Here is a 25,027-nt window from a genome sequence, read left to right as displayed (position 1 = left end):
AAACTGAAACTGAGCAGTAGTGTGAGTCTTGGTGAAGAAGTCCGCAAATTGTAAAGCCGAAGAGACAAAAGGAAGCGAGATAGAGCCAGACTGCAGATGTTGTTGGATAAAGTAACAATCAATCTCAATGTGTTTCGTCTGTTCATGAAAGACAGTATTGTGGGCAATCTGAATAGCACTGCGGTGGTCACAATAAAGGGAGGTCGGAGAAGACTGAGGGACACACAAATCAGATAATAGACAATGAAGCCAAATAATCTCAGCAGTAGCATGACTTACAGCACGGTACTTAGCTTCGACAGTAGAGCGAGCAACAACAGTTTATTTCTTGCTTTTCCAAGAGATTAAGGAATCGCCAAGAAACATACAGAAACCAAACGTGGACTTGCGATCAGTAACATCACCAGCCTAATCAGAATCAGCATAGGCCACCAAATCTAGAGAGGAAGTAGAGGACAATAATAAACCCTGAAAGATAATACCTCGGAGAAAGCGAAGAATCTGAACCAATGCAACCCAATGTGGAGAGTGAGGAGCAAAAACAAACTGGCTAACTATATGCACAGCATAGGCAAGATCAGGATGAGTAACCGTTAGATAAACTAAGCAACCCACAAGCTCGCGATATAAAGTGGGATCATCTAGTAGGACACCATCAGTGGAGTTGAGCTTCACATTAAGCTCAGTAAGGGTATCAGAAATCTTGGTATCAGTAAGACCAGCACGGTGAATGACCTCATTAGCATACTTAGCCTGAGACAGAAAATAGCCTTTTTTAGAAGAGGCAACTTCAATACCAAGAAAATACCGCAAAGGACCAAGATTCTTCATCTCAAAGGTGCGGAAGAGATGCTGCTTGATCTCAGAGATAGCAGAAGAGTCAGAGCCAGTGATGATCATATCATCCACATATAGTAATAAGGCAACAAGTCCAACTGAGGTGTGGAGAAGAAATAAAGCAGAGTCCTGGGCACAAGGAGGAAATCCAAGCTCAGTAGCAGTCTGAAAGTGATCATACCAAGCACGAGGAGACTGTTTCAGACCATACAGAACATGCCAAAGGCGACAAACCTGTCTTGAGGAATGGTGAAAGCCTGGAGGAGGACGCATGTAAACTTCCTCAGTGAGATAGCCATTAAGAAAAGCATTCTTAACATCCATCTGATAAAGAGGCCAAGAACGAACAGCAGCGACAGAGATCAAAGTACGAACAGTAGTCATCTTGGCAACAGGAGCGAAGGTCTCCTCATAATCAATATCATACTCCTGTGAGAAACCTTTAGCAACCAGACGAGCTTTGTAGCGCTCAAGAGAATCATCAGAATAAGTCTGGACTTTATAGACCCATTTGCAACCAACCAAATTCTTACCAACAGGCAAAGGAACCAACTCCCAAGTACTAGTTTTCTGTAAAGTAGACAACTCATTCTCCATAGCTTGAACCCAATGAGGATCCTGACAGGCCTCCTTGTAAGATTGAGGTTCTGAAAAAGAGTGAATAGCAGAACAAAAAGGAAGATAGGTAGCAGAAAAACATGCATTAGACCAACCCAACCTGTTTGGAGGATGAAGCTCACGAGGAGGATAGTAGTGTGCAGCAGGATCAGAGTTGTTAGAAGCAAAAGGAGCAGCAATAGGAGTAGAGACAACTGGTGGTGGGGGAGCCTTGCGACGAGAATAGACCAACAACGGAGAGGAAAAAGCAGCCGAAGGCGAAGAAGGGGCCATAGGTGACGGAGACGGAGAAATAGGAATGGCCTCAGGAGAAACAGTGGCAATATACTCATCTGATAGGACCTCAGAAGGAAATGGGTCAATGTGAACCAAATCCTCTTTAGAAACGGGAGCAGTGAGAGAGGGAAGCTAAAAGGAAGACAGACGTTTAAGAAAGGCAACATGACGGGAGACATAGAGGTGACGAGAGATAGGGTCGTGACAGCGGTAGTCTTTCTGAGTAAGACTGTAGCCCAAAAAGACACATAAGACAGATTGGGCACTGAGTTCCGTCCGATCTTTACGGGAAAGGAAGACAAAACAAGCAAACCCAAAGACGCACAGAAGGGAATAATTGGGAGGTTGGGAATACAGAGCCTTGTAAGGGGATTGACCGGAGAGTAGAGGAGTTGGCATGCAATTAAGGAGAAAAGCAGCGGTAAGAACTGCCTCACCCCAGAAGGGTGCTGGAACAAAGGCAGAGAGAATGAGAGATCGAGCTGTCTCAAGGAGATGACGGTGTTTACGCTCAGCACGACCATTTTGGGTAGGGGTATCAGTACATGAGGTTTGGTGAATGGTGCCCAATTTGGCCAAATACTCACAAAATTCAGTTTTAAAGTATTCCTCACCCTAGTCCGACCGGAGTATTTTAATTGTGGCCCCAAACTGTGTAGTGATCATAGACTGAAAGGTACGATATATCTGGTAGAAGTCAGATTTATGAGCCATAAGATAAACCCAGGTATAGCAGGTACAATCATTAACAAATGACACATAGTACGCAGAACCCTTTTTAGTGAGAACAAGAGAAGGTCCCCAGACATCAGTATGGACAAGAAAAAAGAGGAAGCAGAAATAGAAGAACTGTTATTAAAAGGTAAAGCTGTCATTTTAGCAAGTTTACATCCTCGACACTCATTAATTTGACTAGGAGAAACTTTACCTAGCAATTCTGACTGAGCAAAAGACAGCAAGCGGTCAACAGACAAATGACCTAAGCGAGAATGCCATAAATAAAACTGACTCGACTGAGAATCTAACTGAAAAGATGAAAGTGCAATAGGGGAGGTAGACAGAGGAAGATGCAGACTTTCCACCACATAGAGATCTCTAACTCTACGGCCAGTCCCAATCTGCTTCTTGGACACCCGATCCTGCACACAACAGACAGAAGAAAAAAGATAACATTAAAACCAAAAGCATCAAGCTGACTGATAGAAAGCAAGAAAGCAAGCAAACAGACAGTTGAGGAACATAAAGAATAGAGGGAATAGTAGCAACGGACATGGCAGAGAGTAAAACAGACCCAACAGATAGGTCAGACATACTAGACCCATTAGCTGTATTAATAGTAATAGGAAAGGAAGGGGGGATATTGTTTTGGAGTAAGGAAAGGTGAGGAGTCATATTATGAGAGGCACCAGAATCAAAAAGCCAGACAGAGGAAGGAATACCGGAAGAGGACCCAAGCAAACCTGAATGAAGAGAGGTGAGAGCGGAGGCAGATGAAGATGACTGAGAGGTAGACAAGATCTGCTGAAGCTGAGCAAGCTGAGAACTCAAGGAAGCCAAATTAGGACCTGGAGCCAGAGTGGATACATTATAAGCGGCGGGAGGCCGGAAAGAACTCTGAGTTGGTGCTCGGGATTGAGACTGCTGAGAAGACGAACGTCCCTTCTTGGGACAATTGTACTTCCAATGACCCTTCTGATGGCAAAAAGCACACTCATCTGATGGTAGGGGCCCCTTCTTGGTCTTTACAGTGGCCTGAAGCTGATGAGGTGGGGGGTTTGACAGCAGAAGAGGCTGAGTAGGAGCTAAGAAGATAGATGGAGATAGAGTCTGACTAGCCGTTTTAAGATGGGTTTCTTCGGAGAGAAGCTCACAAACAATAGTATCCACAGAAGGGAGAGAAGACCAATGAAGGATGCCACCACGAATAGCCTCATATTGAGGGGAGAGAGTCGTTAAAAACTGCACTAAACGACCTTGCTCCCGAAACTCAACATAAACGTCTAGTGCCTTGAGGCTAGATGGTTCCATGAGAGCCAACTGATCCCAGAGGCCTGTCATCTCTATGTAGAAATCCTAAATAGATTGATCCCGCTGACGAGCACTCTGAATAGCTGTTTCCAACTCATACCGCTTGGCAAAGTTGGACTGATGATACACACCCAATAAATAGTCCCACACCTCCTTGGCAATACTATATTTGGAAAACAGCATTCCAATACGGTCATCCACAGAATTATGAAACCAAGTCAGAACTTGGACATTATCACAATCCCAAGTGTCACAGGAAATCAGATATCCTTCTTGTTTCGAGTCCAATGGACTTGGAGCAAAACCAGAAACATAGCCCCATTTTTTCTGACCAAGAAGGAAATTCTTCATGACACTAGCCCAATAAGCATAATTGGCACCAGTGAGTTTACATCTGATTGCTTGGATTTTAGTGTTCGTCATTACAATAAATCAAAGATTCACAGGTGGAAATATAATATTGACTAACAATTGGGCCAGACTGTAAATAAGAGTTTTGACCCAAATAACAATAGTGAGAGTCAAGGCCACGAACTCAGAGAAACAGAGACAGAAATGCAAACAGAGCAAGACAGAGCAGAGATCGTCCGAGTGAGGCAAATCAGCACCACGTCGATCGCATCGCATGAACCAAGGTTCAAACGAGAGAGTTCAGGCGAACACGATTGTGTTGTCGGAGAGAGAAGCTTCTAATGATCAGGAACCAAAGTCAATCGACCAGGAAGATCAGATGACTCGACTCCAATCAACGAAGACGAGGCACAACATCGACTGAGGGATTGAAGCAACAACTAAACTGATGTCGCGATGGAAACCAAAGAGAGATCAGTCAAGAACCTGTCTCAATATCGCGATTGGGGGAGAAGATCACCCATAACTCACAACTGAGAGAGAGCAACAGTTTCTAGGATTTTGGCTCTGATACTATGTAAGTTTTCTGTATATTCAATTGTGTATCTTTACAAGAAGGTCACTAGTTTATATAATCCTAAACCTATGATCGAAAAAGGAAAATACGAAGAAGGAAATACAGCCAAATAGTTACACCACCACAATCTTTTCTAATTCTATATACAATACAATCTTCCCTAATTCTATACACAATATATTTCTCACACATGGATCATCCCGATACGTGGAATTGAAACGGGAATGTGAATGGGAATATGGAACGCTACATGCTCTAAAATATAGTATTGTAGGAGTAGACTTGAATAGATTATACTAAGAATTTAAGATAGTTTTAGAGTAATTTTCTTTTGACTTTTCTCTAAATTAACCGTGCAACATCACAGTTCTATGAAGTATTATGAACCATTTTTGGCATTTTGTCCTGTCAAAACTTCACTCACCTTAGATTTTGGTTTATTATATTTGATTTTTCTTTTCTCTCCAAGGAAAACTTTAGGAAATATATTGAGAAAAAAAAAAAAAAAAAAAAACCTTTTGGGATCACGGTAGATTGCTAAATTTACTGTTTTGAAATGAAAGTGTATCATATTTTGGAACGTATGTTCCAAAACATAATTTGCTAGGGCATTAGCGTTTTCTGGTAACACCAGATGGGCTAGCACTACCTTTCAAGGATAATACCTAAAGCTCATCTCGGAAATTATATAACCAACGCGAATGAAACAATTTTTTTAAGGGTGAAAGTACTAGAAAGGAAAGTGAATGAAAGGAAAATAGAAAGAGAATTATTTTTTAACATGTATTTTGTTGGGTTGAAAGTTTGTCCAGTATGTTGCAACAAAATTAGATATTGTTATTTGAATAGCATGAAAGTTAAAGGAGGTTTTTTTTTTTTTTTTTTTTTTTTTTTTTTGGTAATTTATCTAAATTAACCTTATCCATATGGTCACAAGAAAAAATGTTAAATTTAGGTGGAATGGATGAAGTGGGACTCTAAATAGTAGAGATCAACTTTCCTGGGGAAATTAATTTTCTGTTTTTCTTTTTGCATGAAACAATAGATCATGTTTTCTGGAAATAATTGGTTCATGGTTCCTATTTTTCCAGAAAAATTTTCTTTCTTTCTATTCAAATTCCTCAAAAATTGCATATATTTTCCTTCCTTCCTTTCTATGATTCTTTGCTTAACCAAACAGGGCCTAAGATTATTCCACAATCAGAAGATTAATGTCTGAGATTTTCATGTGTAATAGGAAAACAGCTTGCCTAATTTTCATTGCCTGCTTCTCGTAGTTTGATGACTTAATGTTATTGCTCCACGTGTCATCCGCCAACCCATTCGACATGGTCATTATGATATTGACAAAGCTATTTCATAATCTTTATTAATATAGATACAGATGAATTTCTAGTACATGTACTTCTGATCCAGAAAGCACATTTACAAAGATTTTGACATTTCTTCCAGCATGTATCAACAAGTTGTGTCATGCTTATTCTGTTCAAGAATATAACTTCTTGCTTGTCTCCAGTTTGGCAAAAGCTTGAAGAAGAAAATCAGGAATTTTTCAAGGCATATCATCTAAGGTTGATAGTGAAGGATCAGATAATGCAATTTAACAGTTTGCTTGAGAGACAAGTTGAGCTGATGCGTCAAATATGCCCAACTGGAGTTGCTTCCTTACCTCTGTCTAATGGGTCTCATATCCCACCATGTAAGAAGGCTTTTTTACTCTCTACTTTGTTGTCCCTGACCTACCCGGCTGTTCTTTTCATTAGCTGGAAATATTTTTGAGTTTGTTTTTATCTTGTATCTGGGCTTGGTGTATAATCAAATTTGTATATCTGAATAAATTGGTAGTGTAACATAGTCGACAAACTTCTGCGTTGCAGGAATTAATTTACAGCTAATTTTTCATACTGGACAAACTTTTTTCTATTTTGCATTATGCTACACTACCAATTAATTTAAAAGTTTGTCCAGTTTGTTACAGGAATTAATTTAAAATTTCTGTGTAATCAGTCTCCTAACAGAAACATTTTTGCATTTATCAGTTTCACAGGCACTATCTGTAAGCATTTCAACGCATGTCTTGAATTAGAAAGTGAGTTTGTTGATTTATGATGCATGATCAGAATTTAATTTTTTTAATATTTTGAGCTTAAATTGGTATTTTATTAAGTATACACACACATTTTTGTATTGTATGCAATTTTGCATTATTCAGATCTTGCCAGACCACTAAACAATGCAACTCTGAAGTTTTTCTTGAAATACAGGAGTGGAGTGGTTTTGTTAGTGTACTTACTGTATTTCGTTAAAAATCTGCTTTAAATTTCTAAATTTGCAATTTCAAGTTCTACTCTAAGTGTATTATTTGGCGTCAACCTCTGGCAGTGCACCAGAATTCAGGATGTTATGCTCCAGAACATAATGGATCTGTCTTGAAGGCGGAGAACGTGCACCAGCCTATTATTTCCAGTTTACCTAACACATCATTTCCTAATGGTGGGTCATCGCTACACCCATGCATGCAAAATGCTGTTGATATGTCTGCTCATCCCAGGGTTGATGTTTCACCTAACATGATGTTGGCTCATAGCTCAAATGTGGGAATGATGCAAGGAATGAATGGAGGAATGATCAAATCAGAAGCTGGTTATACAGGAAATTCCCCATACATGTTTGGTACTGATGGAAACGTCCTAGAAGCACGGCCTGCAATTGCAGATGCATCAATGTCTTCTTTCAGCAGTGTAGAGTCTAATTCACATCCGCTGAATGAAACACTCTTGGATGCCGACACTCCGTCATTTGGATTTTTAGGGCAAATACCGCGAAACTTCAGTCTTTCAGATTTGACAGCTGACGCTGGTTTGCTCTCTCTCTCTCTCTCTCTCTCATGATTTAATGAGAGATTGTTCAGGCCAAGTTCTGTATAATAGATTGAGTAGATGTAGGAGTTGATTCATTACACTGCACTTTTATACACATTTGCCCTATTCTTCTTCTTCGGGGAAGAATCTCTAATCCTTTGAATCCTTTTCCACTACTTGAACTCGTCGTTTTATGAACTTAATTATCTTTAGGCCAACTTGATACCATTCTGCCGACAGGTTATTGGTTTTATTGCAACTGACTTGAGTCAATGAATTAATGAACCTCAGAAATGTTCTTGGTATTATTTTTTTCATGCTTTTTTTCACCTTCCATGCAGATATATTGGAGAGCTATTCCAGGTCACCCTTCCTAGCAGCAGATACAGACCACTTCTTGGATCCTCATGGCAGGGAAGAACACCAAGGTGAGGGTTTTGGCATTGTTAATTGTCTATCAAATCACAAAGAGGGTGACTGATATTTGTGGTTTTGGCATTGTTATTTGTCTATCAAATCACAAAGAGGGCACTTATTTTCAAGAACTACCATTTGTGGTTATTGCATTGCCAACATTTGCCTCAACTCAAATTTTATGATATCTGGGAGAAAATATCTTTTTGAAAGTATGGTCATTTCATTGGATTAACTTTCAAGGTTGTACATACCTAGTTTAGAAGATTCATGCTTACACAGGCATAAATATATATATATATATATATAAATAAAAATTAAAAAAAGAAAAAAGATAGATAATGGGAAATATAGTTTATTGGGAATAATTTTGGGGGGAAACAATTTCTGACCTGATTCTGTCCAGGGTTTGAACTGTGATGATCATTGGAAAACATTGGTCCATATTAAAGTGATCATGTGATTCCCTTATTTATGTTGTTTTAATTCAATAACTGGCTGACATCCTTTATTTTGTGCTTTCCTTGCTGCAGGTCACCATGGATAGAAGTTTTGTAAATAGCTTCCTAGAAATGGAGAATTTTGAACTTCTTTGAAGGTATTGATTGGTGTGTGCTTAGGTGTAATTTGATAATGGTGGGTGACATTGCGTGTGCTTCTAGGAAAAGGAGTTGGGGAAAAAAAAACATTTGTTTGCAACCATATGGTTCTGATCTTACTCCTTAGGCTTGTCATAGAATTATGACAATGGTACTCCGTTATTATGGTGGTGAATATGATCTTGATAGATGTGGTGGAGTATTGTAATTGTGTTTTCCTTATTAAACTAGTTGTAATTTTCAATAATTTAAAAAAAAAAAATCAGATCTTGTATTCAAGAAGTGTATTCCATTGCCATCTGATCATTGATATTATTTTTTCAAGTCCATTGTGCACACAATTGTTGCCCACTGGCAGTATGAGAGGAGTTCGTGATCTGTTAATAGATCACAAGTACTGATTTGAGTTGCTTACTAATACCTTGTGGTGCGCTTGATTTTCATTTTTTATGCCCATGTTATGTGATGTTGTTACCACTCATGAAAAAATTTCAGTATACTGGCGCTACACTTTCCACCTTTGGCATTCGCATCGATGATCTACATGAGTTGGTTTGGGTATGTCTACTTTCGGCTCTAGTGCCAATAGTGCTCTTTGTGTTTTGGAATTTATGCTGAATAAAGGGTGTACTAAACTTTTACCCCATATATTTTGTGGGAGTGAGGTCGATGAAAAGCTTGGGGTTTTACTTTCTTAAGGAATTTGTTTGAGGCCCATTGTTAAAGCAAGTACTTTGTATTTGGGCAACTTGGCCTTCATTATTATTTTTAGTTAATTGTGACCTTTTTTTCCTGAGGACTAGTGATTGTCAGTGAAAGTTGATCTGAGTTTGAAAACCATATATTTCTTCCAAACTTTTAGGCTATGTTTGCATGTTTGATTTGTGAACGGAAAGGAACCTTGGACAGGGAAATAAAATGAAGTAAAAGGAGTTAGATTGATTTCCCTTTTTATTGGGCATGAAAAACAAAGTATTTCTCAATATATATATATATATATATTTTTTAGTTAACCGAAAAAATGAATGTGTAATTTCATTTCTACTTAATTTTTCTTTCTTTTCACAGATTCAAAGATGTTGCACTTCATATCTTTGTGGTCAGTATGGTTCTCTATTTGGGTGACACATTGGGAAAGTAGGATCCTCCACAGTGGACGTCCATGAATTACAGCATAGCATTTTGGGCCATGACTTTTTTATCCCTGAATGATAATTGAAGTTTTATCCACCAACTGGCCTATACTTTGTTTCAACCAGCCTTAGAGATTGAAATTTGAGCGGCCAATGAAAAACAACGGTAGTATGGCACAACCAAAAAACCCTCTCAAGTACCTAGGTAGCGGCGATTGATTCTGCAATTTCTGAAAATCCTCTGATGATTCTCTGGTGAAACAAAGCACAACGATTCAATGTAGGAAGGACTTCAGAAAATCCATCCATCTTTTAGAGTAACTATTTGATTTGCCAGGTGGGTCTTTCTGGTGAATCTGCAAGGGCTGGCTATATTATTGATTTGCTAAGTGGTCTAGTGATACACTCGGCATTGGTGTCTTTTGTTTTTTCGACAAACAAGTTATGTTTGGTTGTTCAAGAATGATGAAAGAAAGGTTTTCTCCATATCTCTAATTCGAAAACCAATGTTTAACCAAGCAAGAAAAAGGTAAAGATCTATACAGAACTCTAGTTTGACAGAGAAAGGCGAAGTGCATGTCCCTGTTTGATATGTTTTCTTACATAGATCCTCTTAAAGTGACACTCATCAAGGATACTGTTTCTGTTGCTTTTGAATTTGATTAGGAAGCTACAGTGAGCTCTCTTAAAGTCATATTCAAATATAGTAATTGAAGATGATCTATTCTAGACGCAAGAACCAGAATTACTAGTCATGTTACCTTTGTCAGGGAAGATATATGTGCTGAAAAAGGTGTTATGGAAGAAGAAAAAAAGACCATCAGGGGCGCTAGAGAGAGCCTCTCTCTCTAGGTGATTTTCGGTGCCCTTTAACGACTTTCCAACATCCTTCTGGCGAGCTCTAAAAACACTTCTAAAGTGTAGATTTGGGTCTTTTAGAGCAACTATTTGTTTTACTATGTGGATCTTTCTGGTAAATCTGCAAAGGTTAGCTATATTATTGATTTGCCACTCGCCATTAGTGTCTTTGTTATTCCCAACAAAATAGCTCTGTTTAAGAATGATGAAAAAGGGTTTCTTCCATATCTCTATGAGCAATGCTCTAGACCCCCAGCACCCCCACACACATTTGTGAGAGGGTGGGAGGAGAGAGAGAGGGGGAAAAAAAAGAAAAAGCAAATATAATGTGTAGTTACAAATCAATTGGGGGTTGTAGGGATCAAAAATTGTGAGGGTCTCAAGTATTTTCCTATCTCTAATTCGGAAAACCAATGTTTAACTAAGCAAGAAAATGGTAAAGGTAGGGGTGGGCGCGGGTCGGTTGCGGCCACGAAACCTCCAATCCGCCATCCGTCCGCCAGATTGGCGGATTGAAGAAAATCAATCCGCATCCGTCCGCCAATCCGGCGGATGTGGATTGAGCGGATTGGCGGTTTGGTAGATGGATGCGAATCGGTTTGGCGGTTTAAAATTTTATAAATTTTCAACATAATTCAACTTGTGCACTTCCTTAAAAAAAAAAAGAAAAAAAAAAGTATTACAGTCAATGACTTAAAAAAGTATTACAATCATTGTATGTCTTATCCAAAGAAAGAAAGTTTGAAACTTTAGAATATCACGATCACTGTATGCTTCATCCACATGTTACAATCACAGCATGATTCATCCCTATAAAGTATTACAATCTGTGATTCTTAAAATATAATAACAATTCAAACCACCAAAACCATAAACAGAGCAGTAGTAGAGATTGAATGCCTCTATATTGTTACATCTACATATGTTTTTAAAAACAAAAACCAACCAGCATATATCATATTTTTTATTTATTATTTTTAGAGTTAGATTTAAAAACTAAAAAATATAGATGAATAATACGTTTATTTTTTTCAATTCAAAAATATATTCAAGTTGAAAACTTTTTTTCAACAGAATATTTAAACTCTTTTTCAATTGAAAACACAAACATAATATTTAAACAAATTGAAAATACAAAGTCTTATAAATTACTACAGGTGCTCGCGATTTGGCAGTTTGGCGGTTTGGCGGTTCGGTTGCGGCCAAAAAATCTTAAATCCGCCATCCGTCCGCCAAATTGGCGTATTGGAGAAAATCAATCCGCAACCGTCCGCTCATCATCACGCATCCGTCCAAAATGTGGCGGATCGGTTCGGTTCGGTCGGTTTTGGCGGATCGGTATATCCGCTGCTCACCCCTAGGTAAAGGTTTAACCAAGCAAGAAAAGGGTAAAGGCCTATATAGGACTCTAGTTTAACCAATTGGGATTTGCTAAAGTTGAATATCTCAACTTCACGGGTGAAGTTAGCACATTTTGGGATTAATTTATACTTGTCAATAATCTGAACTGTTCATCTTATATAACAAGCTAAGAAGAACATATATCTAAAAAATTAGTTTGATCAGACATAAGTAATCACATGATCAAATCACATATATATTATAACACATTGATGGTCTATTTTAAAAACATGTAAGTTGTATAGATAAAACAAATGGTATAATTAATAGCATAACAATTTATGTCAAATTAACTTAATTTTTTATATAGATAATTTTTTTAGTTAGTTGTATAAGATGAGCGATTTAAATTTAAATTACCGAAGTGAATTCAAGTTAATGTGATAATGGATTAATTTCACTGTGAAGTTGAGATTTTCAACTTTTAACAAATCCGAACTCTTTTGATAACTCCTGAATTTGATTGGGAAGCTATAGTGAGCTCTCTTAAAGTCAAATTCAGATATAGTGATTGAAGATGATCTATTCTCAACGCAAGAACCAAGATGTCTAGTCATGTTACCTCTATTGTGGCTCCTAACGACCTTTCTGAAAGGGAAGATATATGTGCCACAAACAGTGATATAGAAAGAAAATAAAAATAAAAATAAAAATCCAGCAAGGGCGCTGGAGAGAGCCTCTCTCTAGGCAATTTCCGGCCCCCCCTCCAATGACTTTTCCGATGTCCTTCCAGCGAGCTCCAAAAGCATTTCCGGTGAGCTCCTCTTCCCTCACTGTTGTCTCACTCCTCTTTCCTCACTATGGTGGGTGTATTTCCTCTTTTAACTCTGGCTTTCAGCGTTAACCAAGTTCAAAAAAGCAGTGGTGGCATCGGTGGAGTGGGGCAACGGCAGCAGGGACAAGGGCGATGGTATAAGCCGTTTTGGCGTTTATTTTGATTTAGATCTTGTTTTTCCAAATCACATCTGTGAGAAAGTTGATGATTTTTTCAGAACCGCAACTGATTTTTTTTGCAATTTTTGTAGTTTATTGTTTGTAGTTTGTGTAGGTTTCTTGTTTGGCCTTTTGAGGCCTTGTTTTTCTTTTTCTTGTTTTGTATGATATTTACTTTTGTTTTAATACATTTACATTATAACTGTTCTCAACAAACCAAAAAAAAAAATGATATAAGAAACTACGGCTCATCAATTCAAATGGTGAGTGGTTATAATTTGCTAACAGTGAAAGCTAAAAACAAACTGAATCTCAAAAAACCTTGAAAGAGGAGGAATCAAGTGAGCACAGAGAGAAATTTTTTTCTCATTGATTCTGGTTTGCATGAAACACTTAAAGCCAGTAAAGATAAGTGACTTGATCAAGTCTCCCTAACGCAGCATTCTTCATCAGTGACTTGATTTTCAAAAAGACGGGAAAAAAAAATTTTTTTGAAAAGGGTACGTAGCTTTGCCATCTTGAGCCATCATACAATTAAGAAATGCATTCATGAAATTTTGTTTAGCACCTCCATTATCTTTGCTGTGTAAAAGAACATAACTATATACAGACACCAAAATTCATTTCCTGAAACAATACTAAGCATTCATAAGCCTTCGGCCTAAAAGGAATTCAAATTGTTAAAATACATACATTTAACCTTATTTTGGACACACCAGACCAAAAATCATTAGCATAAATAATTCAAGTTTGCAACATATTGAATAGTTCTTTGATTGAATATCCTCAAAGCACCTACATAGGTCCAGTTCTAAGTGCATCATCCAAATCAGAAATCAAATCGTTAACATCTTCAATTCCTACGGAGATACGAACAAGATCCTCAGTCAAACCTCTGGCCTCCCGCACTGCAGCAGGTATGCTTGCATGGGACATAAAGCACGGCATGCTGATGAGGGACTTCACACTTCCTGTCATTACAAGACAAATCACTGTGAGTAAAAATAAACTATAAAATAAAAGGAGCAATATGTTCCATAAGGACTAATCCATTTTAAGTATTCTCCCATTGCATAAATATGAATACCCTTTTCCTTCTTATTCAAAAGAATAAAAAGAAATAAAACGTGTTTCGCATTCATCCCACATGTCGTGTGACCTCTTTGTCAGACCAGTCCATGTTGGGGTGAGCCGGGTTTGAACCTGTGAAACCCCTATTGAGTTATTCTCATTTGTGTCAATACAAATATGCATTCTTTTTTGTTCAAAATATGCTCTTATAGCCTTAAGGCAGAAGCACAAATTCTCTACACTCCAAACTTGGCTACCTGGCTTTTGTTTGATGCAACATTATTACACCACAAGATTAAAGGTCATTGAACCCATAGGTAAAATCCTCATGTCTAGTAGTTGTCTATATTTTCACTTTGCATTCCTTCTGTATTTTTCAGAAACTTTTCTGTTTTACCTGAGTGAAATGAAATTTTAGACTTATTATATTTGATAAATGATTTTGTTAGGAATTCCACCAAAGAGAATCACTTTGGGGATTTTTTTCTTTTTCTTTTTCTTTTTGATAAGACAGAAGTGTAGCCTTCTTTGAGTTCCGTGTTTCCAGAGAATTATGACGCTCGCAAGTATGGAATGACTCCACACCACTTTGGTTTGGGCTTTTACTCGTGTATCAATTAATTTTATAGTTTTGGATCATTTATATAACTCAGAATACTAGTCTCATGTCATAAAAGAGTAGAGAGGGAGAGAAATATTGGTCTCAGATTTCAATCTTCCTCTAGGGATTTGGTTCAAACACTTCTTCGGCAAATGCTAAACAGTGCTCCGAGGGCACTGGTATACATCAAGGTTGGGGTGATAAGTGTCTGGGAAATATGTGAAAAGGTCAAAATGTGTTGTGAAATCGGTGAAAAGTTACTTGATATTGGTACCTCGCGTTCTTCTCCTATTTTGTCTTTTTCTTATCCCCTAGGGCATTTGTTAGCAAAGAGTTACTTTTTGGTTAGTTTATTTGACTTCCTGCAATCTCCAGGAATCCAATGGAACTTAAATTGTCATCACCCACAATCCTTATGTTCTTCTATAAACTAAGACTGACATATATTACCAATACTTTCAAATTAAACAGTTTACATCCCAATGATCATCAAAGGTTGACTACAAGATACTCTACATTCCATACGTGTACACTAAATTGTACTTGTCAATAAACAAAACATGAAACATGATGCAGTTTATTATATCCCCAATACAGAAGTTTCTATAAACCTGCAATTCATCAATTATAAATTGAATCCTAAAAGTAGTAGTAACACAACATAAATCCATAATTAGTAACAATTGTGAATTCATTGTAAAATTCTATTAGCATGTGACTTCAGGTTTTATCAAAACTAATATATATATATATATATATTATCTAAGCTCCAAACTACCGAACCTAAACTTGAAGAAGTGCATATCCCGGTGTTTAATTTGTCAAGGAACGTACATATTTATGCATTTCATATTTCATTATTGGATTTACTTAAAAACAAAAATTATTCTATTCCCAGATTATTATTTTTTTGGAAATTAATGTCATTACATTTTAAATCAGTTCTCGACAGAGTATGCATTTTGGAAAAGTACGAAAAAGACAATCTGATTCAAAAACATTTCTCAGCAATGTATGTTCATTCCTATTTCTATTATAGCACAGTAATGTTGTATTATACAGAAAGAAGTGATCATCATTGTCCCCAAATATACCTTGAAAATCCTTATCAGATAGTTAAAAAGTATGGACACGGACATGTGACACGACACGGACATGCCGACACGCTAATTTTCAAAAAATGCAGGACACGACACGCGGGGACACGCATGAAATATATAATTTTATATATTTATTATATGTTATATATATAAATATATCATTTAAAAAATGTAATGTGACACTAATTCCTATAAATTTATATGATTTTTGTTTTATTATTGTGTCTTAAGTTGTTTTGTTCAAACTTATAATTAGTTTCACGTGTGTCTAATCGATAGACACGTATATTTAAGCAATAGACACGTGTGTCCTCCAAGTGTCCAAAGAGTGTCCGAGTCTTTAAAAACAGGACACATTTTGAAGAGTGTTGGACACGTGTCCTATGAATGTCCAAAGAGTGTCGGTATCCGACACGGATACGTCACATTTTTAGAAATGTCCGTGCTTCTTAGTCAGATATATTTTAGTAAGCATGTCCAGATTTAAGTGGTAAGAATCATTACCAAAACTGACAGTTATGCTGAAATACTTGGTAGTCTCGACGACGTGCTTAGAGAGTGCAAGTGATCCTGTCAAAAAACTGAGCACAGATCCTGCACCCTTTGCCTGTAAAAATGAACTACAAGAGTAAGTGAAAAGAAAAGAACAAGAGAGGAGGCACTTGGCCGGAAATTTTAATTTTAGGGTTCCATCAAATATCAGTACCTGTGAATAGTGTAAAGCACGTCCAGGATGGTCAGGAAGACCAGCATAATTAACTTTCGTCACTTTGGGATGGGAGGAGAGAAACTCAGCAATCTTTTGTGCATTCTCCTGCCAAAGATGCCAAAGTATTCATTTTAAAAAGGACAGGCATGATAATAAAATAATAGCAGTCACATGTACAATATATCTAAAAACTAATGAACAACTTCAAGCAAATCTTTGAACCGAATTCAGCCCATGAACAAGAGCCACTTCCACAAATTTATTTGTGTTTTGCGGCTCCCAATACCAACAAAAATTAGAGAAGATGACTTCCAAACACCGTTAAAAAAATAATAGCAGATGGACGTAGAAATAAAGAAAGCATTACAAATTTCACAACACAACAAACACTCAGGCCAAATATTTGGCCCAAGTGTAATCATTTATTAGCACAAGTACTTCTGCTAACTATAGAAATTTTATTAGAAGTATAGAAAATTTTCGATCTTTTATTTCGAAATAAGTGATCTAATAAGAACTATATTTCATCCCTAATATGAGGAATCGTATTTTCAGTCATATTGTCTTCTGGTTTTATTGTATAGTGATCATCTAAACAATTAATATAAAAATTTCAAACCTTTATTTTGATATATATGATCTAATAAGAACTATATTACATCCCTAATGTGAAGAATCATTTTTTCAGTCTTATTGCTTCTGGTTTTATTGCATAGTGATCGTCTAAACAACATATATTAATTGTTATTTCACACATCACAGAATTTTGCACTAGAATTGATGAGTTAATGTTACTGCTTACCACAATTTCATAGTGTCACCACTTGTTTTTCCTGATTAAAAAGGATGACAAAAAGATAAAAGAATATTCATTTTGTTTCAAGTTTTCTCGTGTTGAAAGGGAACCTCTAATCCAGCAAGATTGATGTCAGTCTCAACATTTCCATCAATATCAAATTTGAACACTGCTAATTTCTATAGCCACATAAACATGCATACCAGATAGACACAATTAGTTTTGACAGGCTAACATAGAATTGTCAAAACCACTTTGCTCTTAGTTAACATAAAAAGATGATTTTTTTTTTTTTTAAGGCACAGCAATGCACCTGAGAAGACATGCATAATAACAGTTTAGAGCTTCTCCTGAAATTATCAGCAATGCTTGCTCATTTAACTATGAAATTGAAACCCAAAGAATTCAAGTTCCATTTTATACCAGCTGAACACAAATAGCATCAATTACCACTAGATTCTAACCAGTCGCCAAATTTGCCTTGTTAATTAATATATCGATATCATCACTATAATCAATAAAGTGCAAGAGTTCCAAAAGATGCTTGGAGGTAGCAAAGTGATAAATTGATTACATTCCAAAAACAATTATGTTTATATTGTGTGCTAGGACAGGTTTGAAGTAGCACCTGTTGCTTCTCAACACGTAGGGGCATGGTCTTTATACCTCGCAAGCAAATCCAACAATCAAACGGAGCTAGCCCAGAGCCTTCTGCATTTTGTAGGAAATACAAGTCTTTCGCCAATCTGATACACATGAAAAGGGATATGCAATACAAACTCTTCAGTAATAGGTGACATGATCCCATTTAGAAACAAAAAGAAGGTATTACGCGGAGAATGTTAAGTGCTATAGAATTATTGAATTAATAAATGGCATAACCTATCAAGATATTACCAACACATATATATATATATGGGAGAGTGCACTTGTATATGCATGTATCTCTAACAAATGAATTCTTTTGAAAATTGAATTAAAAGTATGAAGGCAAACAGATGGACCATCTAGATATCATTACAGTATAGGACGATCTTGTCAGAGTAATATAGCATCAAAATCAAGGAAAAAGAAGATTAAGGATGAGCAATAATTCACTAGACAGATCAAGACAAATGCAGAAACTTTCTTCTACTCCAATGATTGGCCATATCATTAGAACAAAATAATAATAATGAAAACTCCATTTGGAAACTAGCATTGGACGGCAACGCCATACTCTTTTCAGCGCTGGTTGGTGATCAGACAATGGTAACCATACAATAATTGGATAAACAAAGATGCGACAACTCCAACCATAGAAGTGCCAAATGAAAAAACATATAAAATACAAGCTGATACATTTAATTCCTGTACCCAAATATGGAAACATATCCGCATAAAACTTTTCACATGAGAATCATAAACAATAAAATCATTCCACACTCAAGATGAAAATGTCAAAATCACATGATTTTTCTTCTGTTTATTTCTTCCTCTTCATTTTTCCTTTGTTATGCTTAAAGATTATATATATTGTGATGCCTTACAATCCCATCATGATCACACACATAAAGAGTTAGTTTGAACCATCTATCTATTCTTAAATGGTTGTACTTCATTTAACAAACGAAAGCATGCTGTTACACCCCAGCTAACAAAGTTTGGCACTCATAACCGTCCCACGCTTTTTACCAGCAAGAAAAATAACCTACACAAAACTAACAAACAAAAATAAAAAAGACCATGAGAAGCCTCCTTCTGGGTAGTTATATAAAGAGCAAGGTTTCGAAAAGCAATTGCGGTCACACAATTTGCAAGAAAAAAAATACACTTACTGTTATTTCATAATCACATTTATTGGGGGTTTAAAATAGATTTTGATCAATTTTTGTTAGTTTTTAAGTATGACCCAATATATGTCATAATTTTAAATCACTATAAATCGTTACATTTTATTTCAATAGTTAATGACTTTATACGTCATAAATCCATATTGCACCTCTTATTTTTATTTATTTTGTTATTAACCGTTATATAACATATAGTTCATGACTTATAATACCGTGTAAACTTTTGATTGTTGTAGCTTTTTATTTTTATTTTTTTTAAGAAAAGAATCTGTGCAGAATGTGTAATGGTGTGTAACGGCATGTTACGAGCATTACAGTACCATTACGGCCGTTACATAATACCGCAACGACCATTACATGTGTGAATTTCCGTCACACCGCAAAAGCGGATGTAACAAGTAGTGCCTACCACCGCAACCGTTACGTAACACCGCTTTTTAAAACCTTGGTAAGGAGTAAGAGGTACAACCTTTCCCCTTTTACAGCAAGCACCCCTGCCATGACATCACTATGTCCAGCTATAAATTTAGTAGCTGAGTGCATCACAATATCTGCAAAAACAGATTAAATAATCAGTATTAACAACACTTTGAGGAGTGATTTGTAGCTTACATCCTTAGCATATAATTTTGGTACCTGCACCAAGCTCCAAGGGTTGAGACAATACAGGGGACATGATGCTGTTATCCACCAACACAATTGCACCATGAGCATGAGCCATCTCAGCTATTTTCTGAATTGAAGTCAACATGGAAAAGTATACTGAAATTATAATGTAGCACGTTCTTATCACGGCCATAGTGTGCCCACAAGACAAAAGTACTAACTCGTATATGAAATCATCAAAAATTGCATGCTTGTACTCGCGTGCACGCGAGAGAGAGAGAGAGAGAGAGAGAGAACTAAACCAAACAAAGCCTTATGTCCCAATCAAGTGGGGTTGGCTACATGGTGGATCCTTTTATACCATTCAGCTCTATTAAGGGCTAAGCCTTGTGTCCTAATCAAGTAGGGTCAACAGCATGGATCCTTCTAGATTAAATTCATCATGCTCAGTTAGATTAAATAAATTCATATCTTTTTTCACTATGGCATCAAATGTCAGCTTAAGTCCCCTCCTCTTAGCATCTCCATTTATGGTGATTCTATTGCTCTTCCTTACCATTGCATCTGTAAGTCTTTGTTGTACATGACCAAACCATCTTAACTTATTCTACCACTTCTGTGAATTTTAAAACATAATATTCATTAAGCTCAAATAAAAAGACCTACTTTTAATCTCAAAATTTTGCTATGTCAACTGTCACACATGCATGTAGATACCTATCAATACAACTACGTTATGAAGGTACTGAGGGTTTTCTAGATCCCTACCCCGCAAACCTCCTGTACGAAACATATTTCATAGTCAACATGCTACTTCCATTTATTCGGGCAGCAACCAAACAAAAGACAGTTGCACATGATCATGATTCTGTAACTTTAAATCAACATTCCTTACACGTATATCAGAAATTTGTTGCCGTGGGTTGGTTGGACTCTCCAGCCATACAAGCTTTGTCCAAGAACCAATTGCAGATGCTACTTCATCTAAATCAGTTGTATTCACACGTCTGCAAGCAATCAACATAATTATACAAGATCCTACTCGCGGTTAATTATAATAAAAGAAGACACTCTACTTGCACTATCTCTCTGGGTAAAAAAGAAGACAACAATACTAACTTGACCACAATTCCTGTCTTCGGAATTACTTGTGACAGTAATCGATCAGAGCCACCATATATGTCATCTCCAGCAACAATTTCCTCTCCTGTTATTATGCAGCTACCGATTAATGTAAACACACACAAAAAGTTTCTTACATTTAAGGAAAATAAAAATCTCCCTCTTATGTATGACATGATGCAAGATGAAGAACAAGAATAAATATGAGACAATTATTTTTGAAAAGTTCTAAACAAGAATGAAACATTCAATTAGCAAGGACTCTTAACCTCTTTTACAGCTTATAAGATTGAAATTAATACACCAATAGACATACCCAGCCCAGGATTGCTACAAAATACCCCTATGGGGAATTGGTGTATGCACCCATCTGTTCATTCTTGAAACCCTAATAGCTGAATTCCAAATAATATGAAACAATTTATGGTCTGCATGTATGTGCGAATAATAAAGAGGAAAAGGAGTGAAAAAGCACCAGTTCCAACAAGATGAGCGACAGCAGCCAAAGCAGCCATTCCACTGGTGAAGCAAAATGCTCGGTCTGCTTTATCAAGCTTTGCCAAGAGGCTGAGAACAGAAAAGAGAATAATACTTACAGATGAAAGTATATAACAATATCACTTATAAAGCTACACCATTTGTGTAATCCATAGAAACAGGAAAATCAGACCTTTCCAACGCATCTCGCGTAGGATTTCCACTTCTAGTATAATCATAAGGGCCATTTTCTATTGCTGAAGGCTGTAAAGCAGGGTAAAATAAACCAAAGGTAAGCAGAACTATAAAATTGGGATGTTATGTGAACAAGGTGCCTAGCTAAATATCTACGTGCATTTCTGTGATGGCCAACAAAAGTACCATGCAAAATTAAAGTAATAATCATGGTTATAACAATACTAATAATATTAAAGGGTAAGTCCTCAAAGCCTTTTTAGCTGCATCCACATCCTCGCACATGGAATAGAGGCGGTCAAATGCCGTGAACAAGGCTGTGTATAGTCATTCCCCAATCGTGCCAATAATAGCAATAACAATAATGGTAGAAAGGACAACAATGAAAACAACAACAATTGTAATAGTAGTGACAGAAAAACTAAAAAGCCTACGAAATTTCATTATATGCATAGAAGCTAGCACATGCACAATCTTTCCAATACATGGAGAGAGCAAGAGAAATAAAAGAAAGGAGACGTTTGCATATCATGCCCACAAAGTGAAAATCAACCTCTCTCATCAATCCAGCAAGCTAAAAAAGTAAACTTTTCTCCTTGTTAGGTTTAAATTCCATATATACACTAACTCTACATTCTAAAAACTAGCTTCTTTTCAAATTTTTTGTATCCGATCCGAGTATAGTTAAAAAATGTATATATCTCAAATTCGCAGTTATCATAATGTAGAGCACGAGCATGTGAAATTGGCTATGAAATTACCTGCTTAAACGTCGCTGTTTGATATAAAGGTGTACTCAATGCATCATAAGGATCAAACTTATTCTCATGATTCAACAAAATTGTCGAAATACTTGGCTCTTTCTCCTTAACCTCCATTTCTGTTATAATCATTTAACCAATCAACACACTTCAAATTATATAAATACAATCCAAGTTACAACATTATCTCATTCAAAAATTAACAACACAAACCATCGAAGCATTCAGCAACAACATCGACCAAAGCCGATGCGCTTACATCCATCTCTTTGTCCCTCAAACACTTCAACTCAAATTCACACCTTTTTACATTCAACAAAGGACTTCCCTTAACAATCACCACGCTTTTGCACGCCAAACTCGGAAAACTAGAGCCGATAAATCCCTAAAAAGGGACACAATTCAGAATCAGATGCAAACCTCAACTGAGAGTGCAAATTTAACTTAATTTCTTTGTTTTAACAATCAAGTTTAAAAAAGAAAACTCAAAACTACTTTCTTTCTTTTTCTCTGTTTTTTTCTCAGAAACCAAACAGCAGATGAGTGTTGGGAAAATAGATGTGAGAGAGAGAGAGGGGCTTACATGATCTTTGAGATCAGGTGAGAGAGAAGAAGAGAACGTTGAGATAGAGAGAGAAGAAGCCATTTCTGAAACAAACAAAACCAAGGACTAGGGTTTTGGATTTGTAGTCGAGTCCAACATGAGCAGCTTGGATCCTCTGTCAAGAATTTCGGTCTGGAAATCGTATGGAGGTTTGAGCAGAGAGCGACACGTCATAAATCAAGTAATCAAACGGCTGAATATACACCACCACACCACGCACCAAGATTTGGACTGTTATATGTGAACGAACATAACGGTGTTTCTCAAACCGCTTGCTCATTTACCGCCGATCAAGCCGTTGCCGGTACCAAGTCATCGACGACTGTTATCAAATAAGCTTTTTTCACCTCATTTATAAGGAAAAAAAGGAAAAATTATGAGGATTCAGTAATAAAAAATTAAAAAAATAATAATTATCTTGTTTTGTTTTAATTTTAGAAATTGAATTTTAAATATTTTTTATTTTTTTAATTTTGGTAAATATTTTTAAAATTTTAAATAAATTTTTTTATTTTTTTAGATGGATATTACTTAGATGTATTTTTTTAAAAAAATTCAAAATCAATTAATAGAATATAAAAATACAGTTTTTTTTTTTTGTATTTTTGTTATTTAGTGAATTTTTTTAATTTTTAAATGTATTTATGTTATGTGTATTTAAAAATTAAAAAAATTATTGAAAATATTAAAAAAAATTAGTGAAAATAAAAATATATGAAAAATAAAAAATTTCAATTTTCTAAAAAGTAAATCCAGAAAATTGAAAACAAGATGAATATTTTTTGAATTTGTTTACCATGAAAATAGTGGAAGTAATAAGAAAATTGATTTTCTTATAGAACTCATAATAACATAGTTACTAAGCTTATAATTTCTTACAAAAAAACATTAAAAAAAATACAAAAAAAATTAAAATATGTTATAAAAATAGTTAATTATAATTAAAATTCCTATTTTCTTGTAAAAATTTTATCCTAATTGAATTTATACAAGAAAATATATTTCATTTTCCTTTCCTTTTCTTTTACCTCACTCCCTATCATTTTCATTTTGGAGATTTTTTTTTTAAAGTCCCTGGTATTAAGATTTTATAGCATAAAGGATATCAAATATTTTCATAATGTCTAAGGTCCTTCACACATCGATCTAGAGAAATTTCAATCTCTAGAGAAATTCTCTCTAAATTTCTCTAGACTTCCCCATTGTCTAGAGAAATTCTCTCCAAATTTCTCTGGACTTAAATTTCTCTGGACTTAAATTTCTCTGAACTTAAATTTTTCTGAATTTCCCTCCAAATTTCTCTGGACTTCCCATTGTCCAGAGAAATTCTCTCCAAATTTCTCTGGATTTTTCTCCAAATTTCTCTAGACTTCACACTGTCCAGAAAAATTCTCTCCAAATTTCTCTAAACTTCCCACTCTCTAGAGAAATTCTCTCCAAATTTCTTTGCGCAAAGTAAGTTTAAGTCTCAGCTTGACCTAAACTCTCTCTCTCTCTCTCTAATATTTTTTTCTTTGGAAGTATGGTTGCAGAAAAAGCTTCTGATTCTTCAAATTTCTCACAACCATTATTGGTCATTCAAAATCTCAAAATCAAAGAATTTCTCTAGTTACCTACCATAAAAGATTTCTTGGTTATCTAAACTCTTTTATTATTAGTCATTCAAAATCAAACCAAAGAAAATTGAACGACACAGAGAAAATTAAACCCAAAAATCGAAAACCAATAATACAAAACCAGAAATCTAGAGAAAATTCACACAATTTCCACATTCAAAGAAAGTTCTGATCCAGAGAATTTCTCGGATGTTTTGGAACTAGGTTCAATGTTGTTTATTAATGTGGTCAAGAGAATCTTCTTTGGATCGGAATTTCCTCTGTATTTTTGACCAAACCGAAGAAAATCCCTTTAAAACCCACATTAAATCCATTTCAATACAACCATTGCAATTCAATTCAAGCTCCTTCAATAACAACAATGGCACACAACAAAACTATAATACAAAACTAAAAATCCAGAGAAAATTCACACAAATTCCACATCCAGAGAAAATTCTGATCCAGAGAAATTTTGAAAAGACTAGAGAATTTCTCTGATGTTTTGCTACTGGGTTCAATGTTGTTTATTAATATGGTTGAGAGGATTTTCTTTGGATCAAAATTTTCTTTGTATTTTTGGCCGAACTAGAGAAAATCCCTTTAAAACCCACATTAAATCCATTTTCAATACAACCACAGCAATTCAATTCAAGCTCCTTCAATAACAAC

At 35.9% G+C, this 25,027-nt stretch overlaps 2 protein-coding genes across 3 annotated transcripts in view; one reads left to right on the top strand and one right to left on the bottom strand.

Moving 5' to 3' along the window:
- Positions 1 to 8,840, top strand: part of LOC114288296 (uncharacterized) — a 39,546-nt gene extending 30,706 nt beyond the window's left edge. For both annotated transcript variants that reach the window (XM_028231784.2, XM_028231785.2), the window contains 4 exons: positions 6,204 to 6,386; positions 7,070 to 7,546; positions 7,890 to 7,976; positions 8,496 to 8,840. In XM_028231784.2, the coding sequence (XP_028087585.2) occupies positions 6,204 to 6,386; positions 7,070 to 7,546; positions 7,890 to 7,976; positions 8,496 to 8,509 (761 nt within the window). In that variant the 3' untranslated portion in view covers positions 8,510 to 8,840. The remainder of the gene's footprint in view (positions 1 to 6,203; positions 6,387 to 7,069; positions 7,547 to 7,889; positions 7,977 to 8,495) is intronic.
- Positions 8,841 to 13,509: 4,669 nt separating this feature from the next.
- CBL (cystathionine beta-lyase) lies at positions 13,510 to 23,094 on the bottom strand. Its single transcript, XM_082898495.1, has 13 exons — positions 22,740 to 23,094; positions 22,370 to 22,541; positions 22,157 to 22,275; positions 21,394 to 21,464; positions 21,199 to 21,290; positions 20,721 to 20,808; positions 20,497 to 20,608; positions 19,632 to 19,728; positions 19,465 to 19,546; positions 17,792 to 17,909; positions 16,365 to 16,472; positions 16,163 to 16,265; positions 13,510 to 13,857 (listed from the first exon to the last, which is right to left on the bottom strand). The coding sequence occupies exons 1-13, from the start codon at positions 22,800 to 22,802 to the stop codon at positions 13,682 to 13,684; spliced, it is 1,401 nt and encodes a 466-aa protein (XP_082754621.1). The 5' UTR covers positions 22,803 to 23,094; the 3' UTR covers positions 13,510 to 13,681.
- Positions 23,095 to 25,027: the final 1,933 nt, after the last annotated feature.

Source organism: Camellia sinensis, chromosome 12, assembly GCF_055761805.1.
Source record: "Camellia sinensis isolate YWXY chromosome 12, ASM5576180v1, whole genome shotgun sequence".
Classification (NCBI taxonomy): Eukaryota; Viridiplantae; Streptophyta; class Magnoliopsida; order Ericales; family Theaceae; genus Camellia; species Camellia sinensis.
The sequence above is the reverse complement of the archived record's forward strand: the minus strand, read 5'-3'. Positions and strand labels throughout refer to the sequence as shown.

Bases quoted from the DNA above. Each gene is read 5' to 3' on its own strand.
- CBL (XM_082898495.1), bottom strand. From the start codon at position 22,802: ATGGCTTCTTCTCTCTCTATCTCAACGTTCTCTTCTTCTCTCTCACCT. The intron at 22,542-22,739 runs GTAAGCCCCTCT...GTCCCTTTTTAG, and splicing joins CACCTGATCTCAAAGATCAT to GGATTTATCGGCTCTAGTTT. The intron at 16,266-16,364 runs GTACTGATATTT...TCATTTTTACAG, and splicing joins GTGCTTTACACTATTCACAG to GCAAAGGGTGCAGGATCTGT.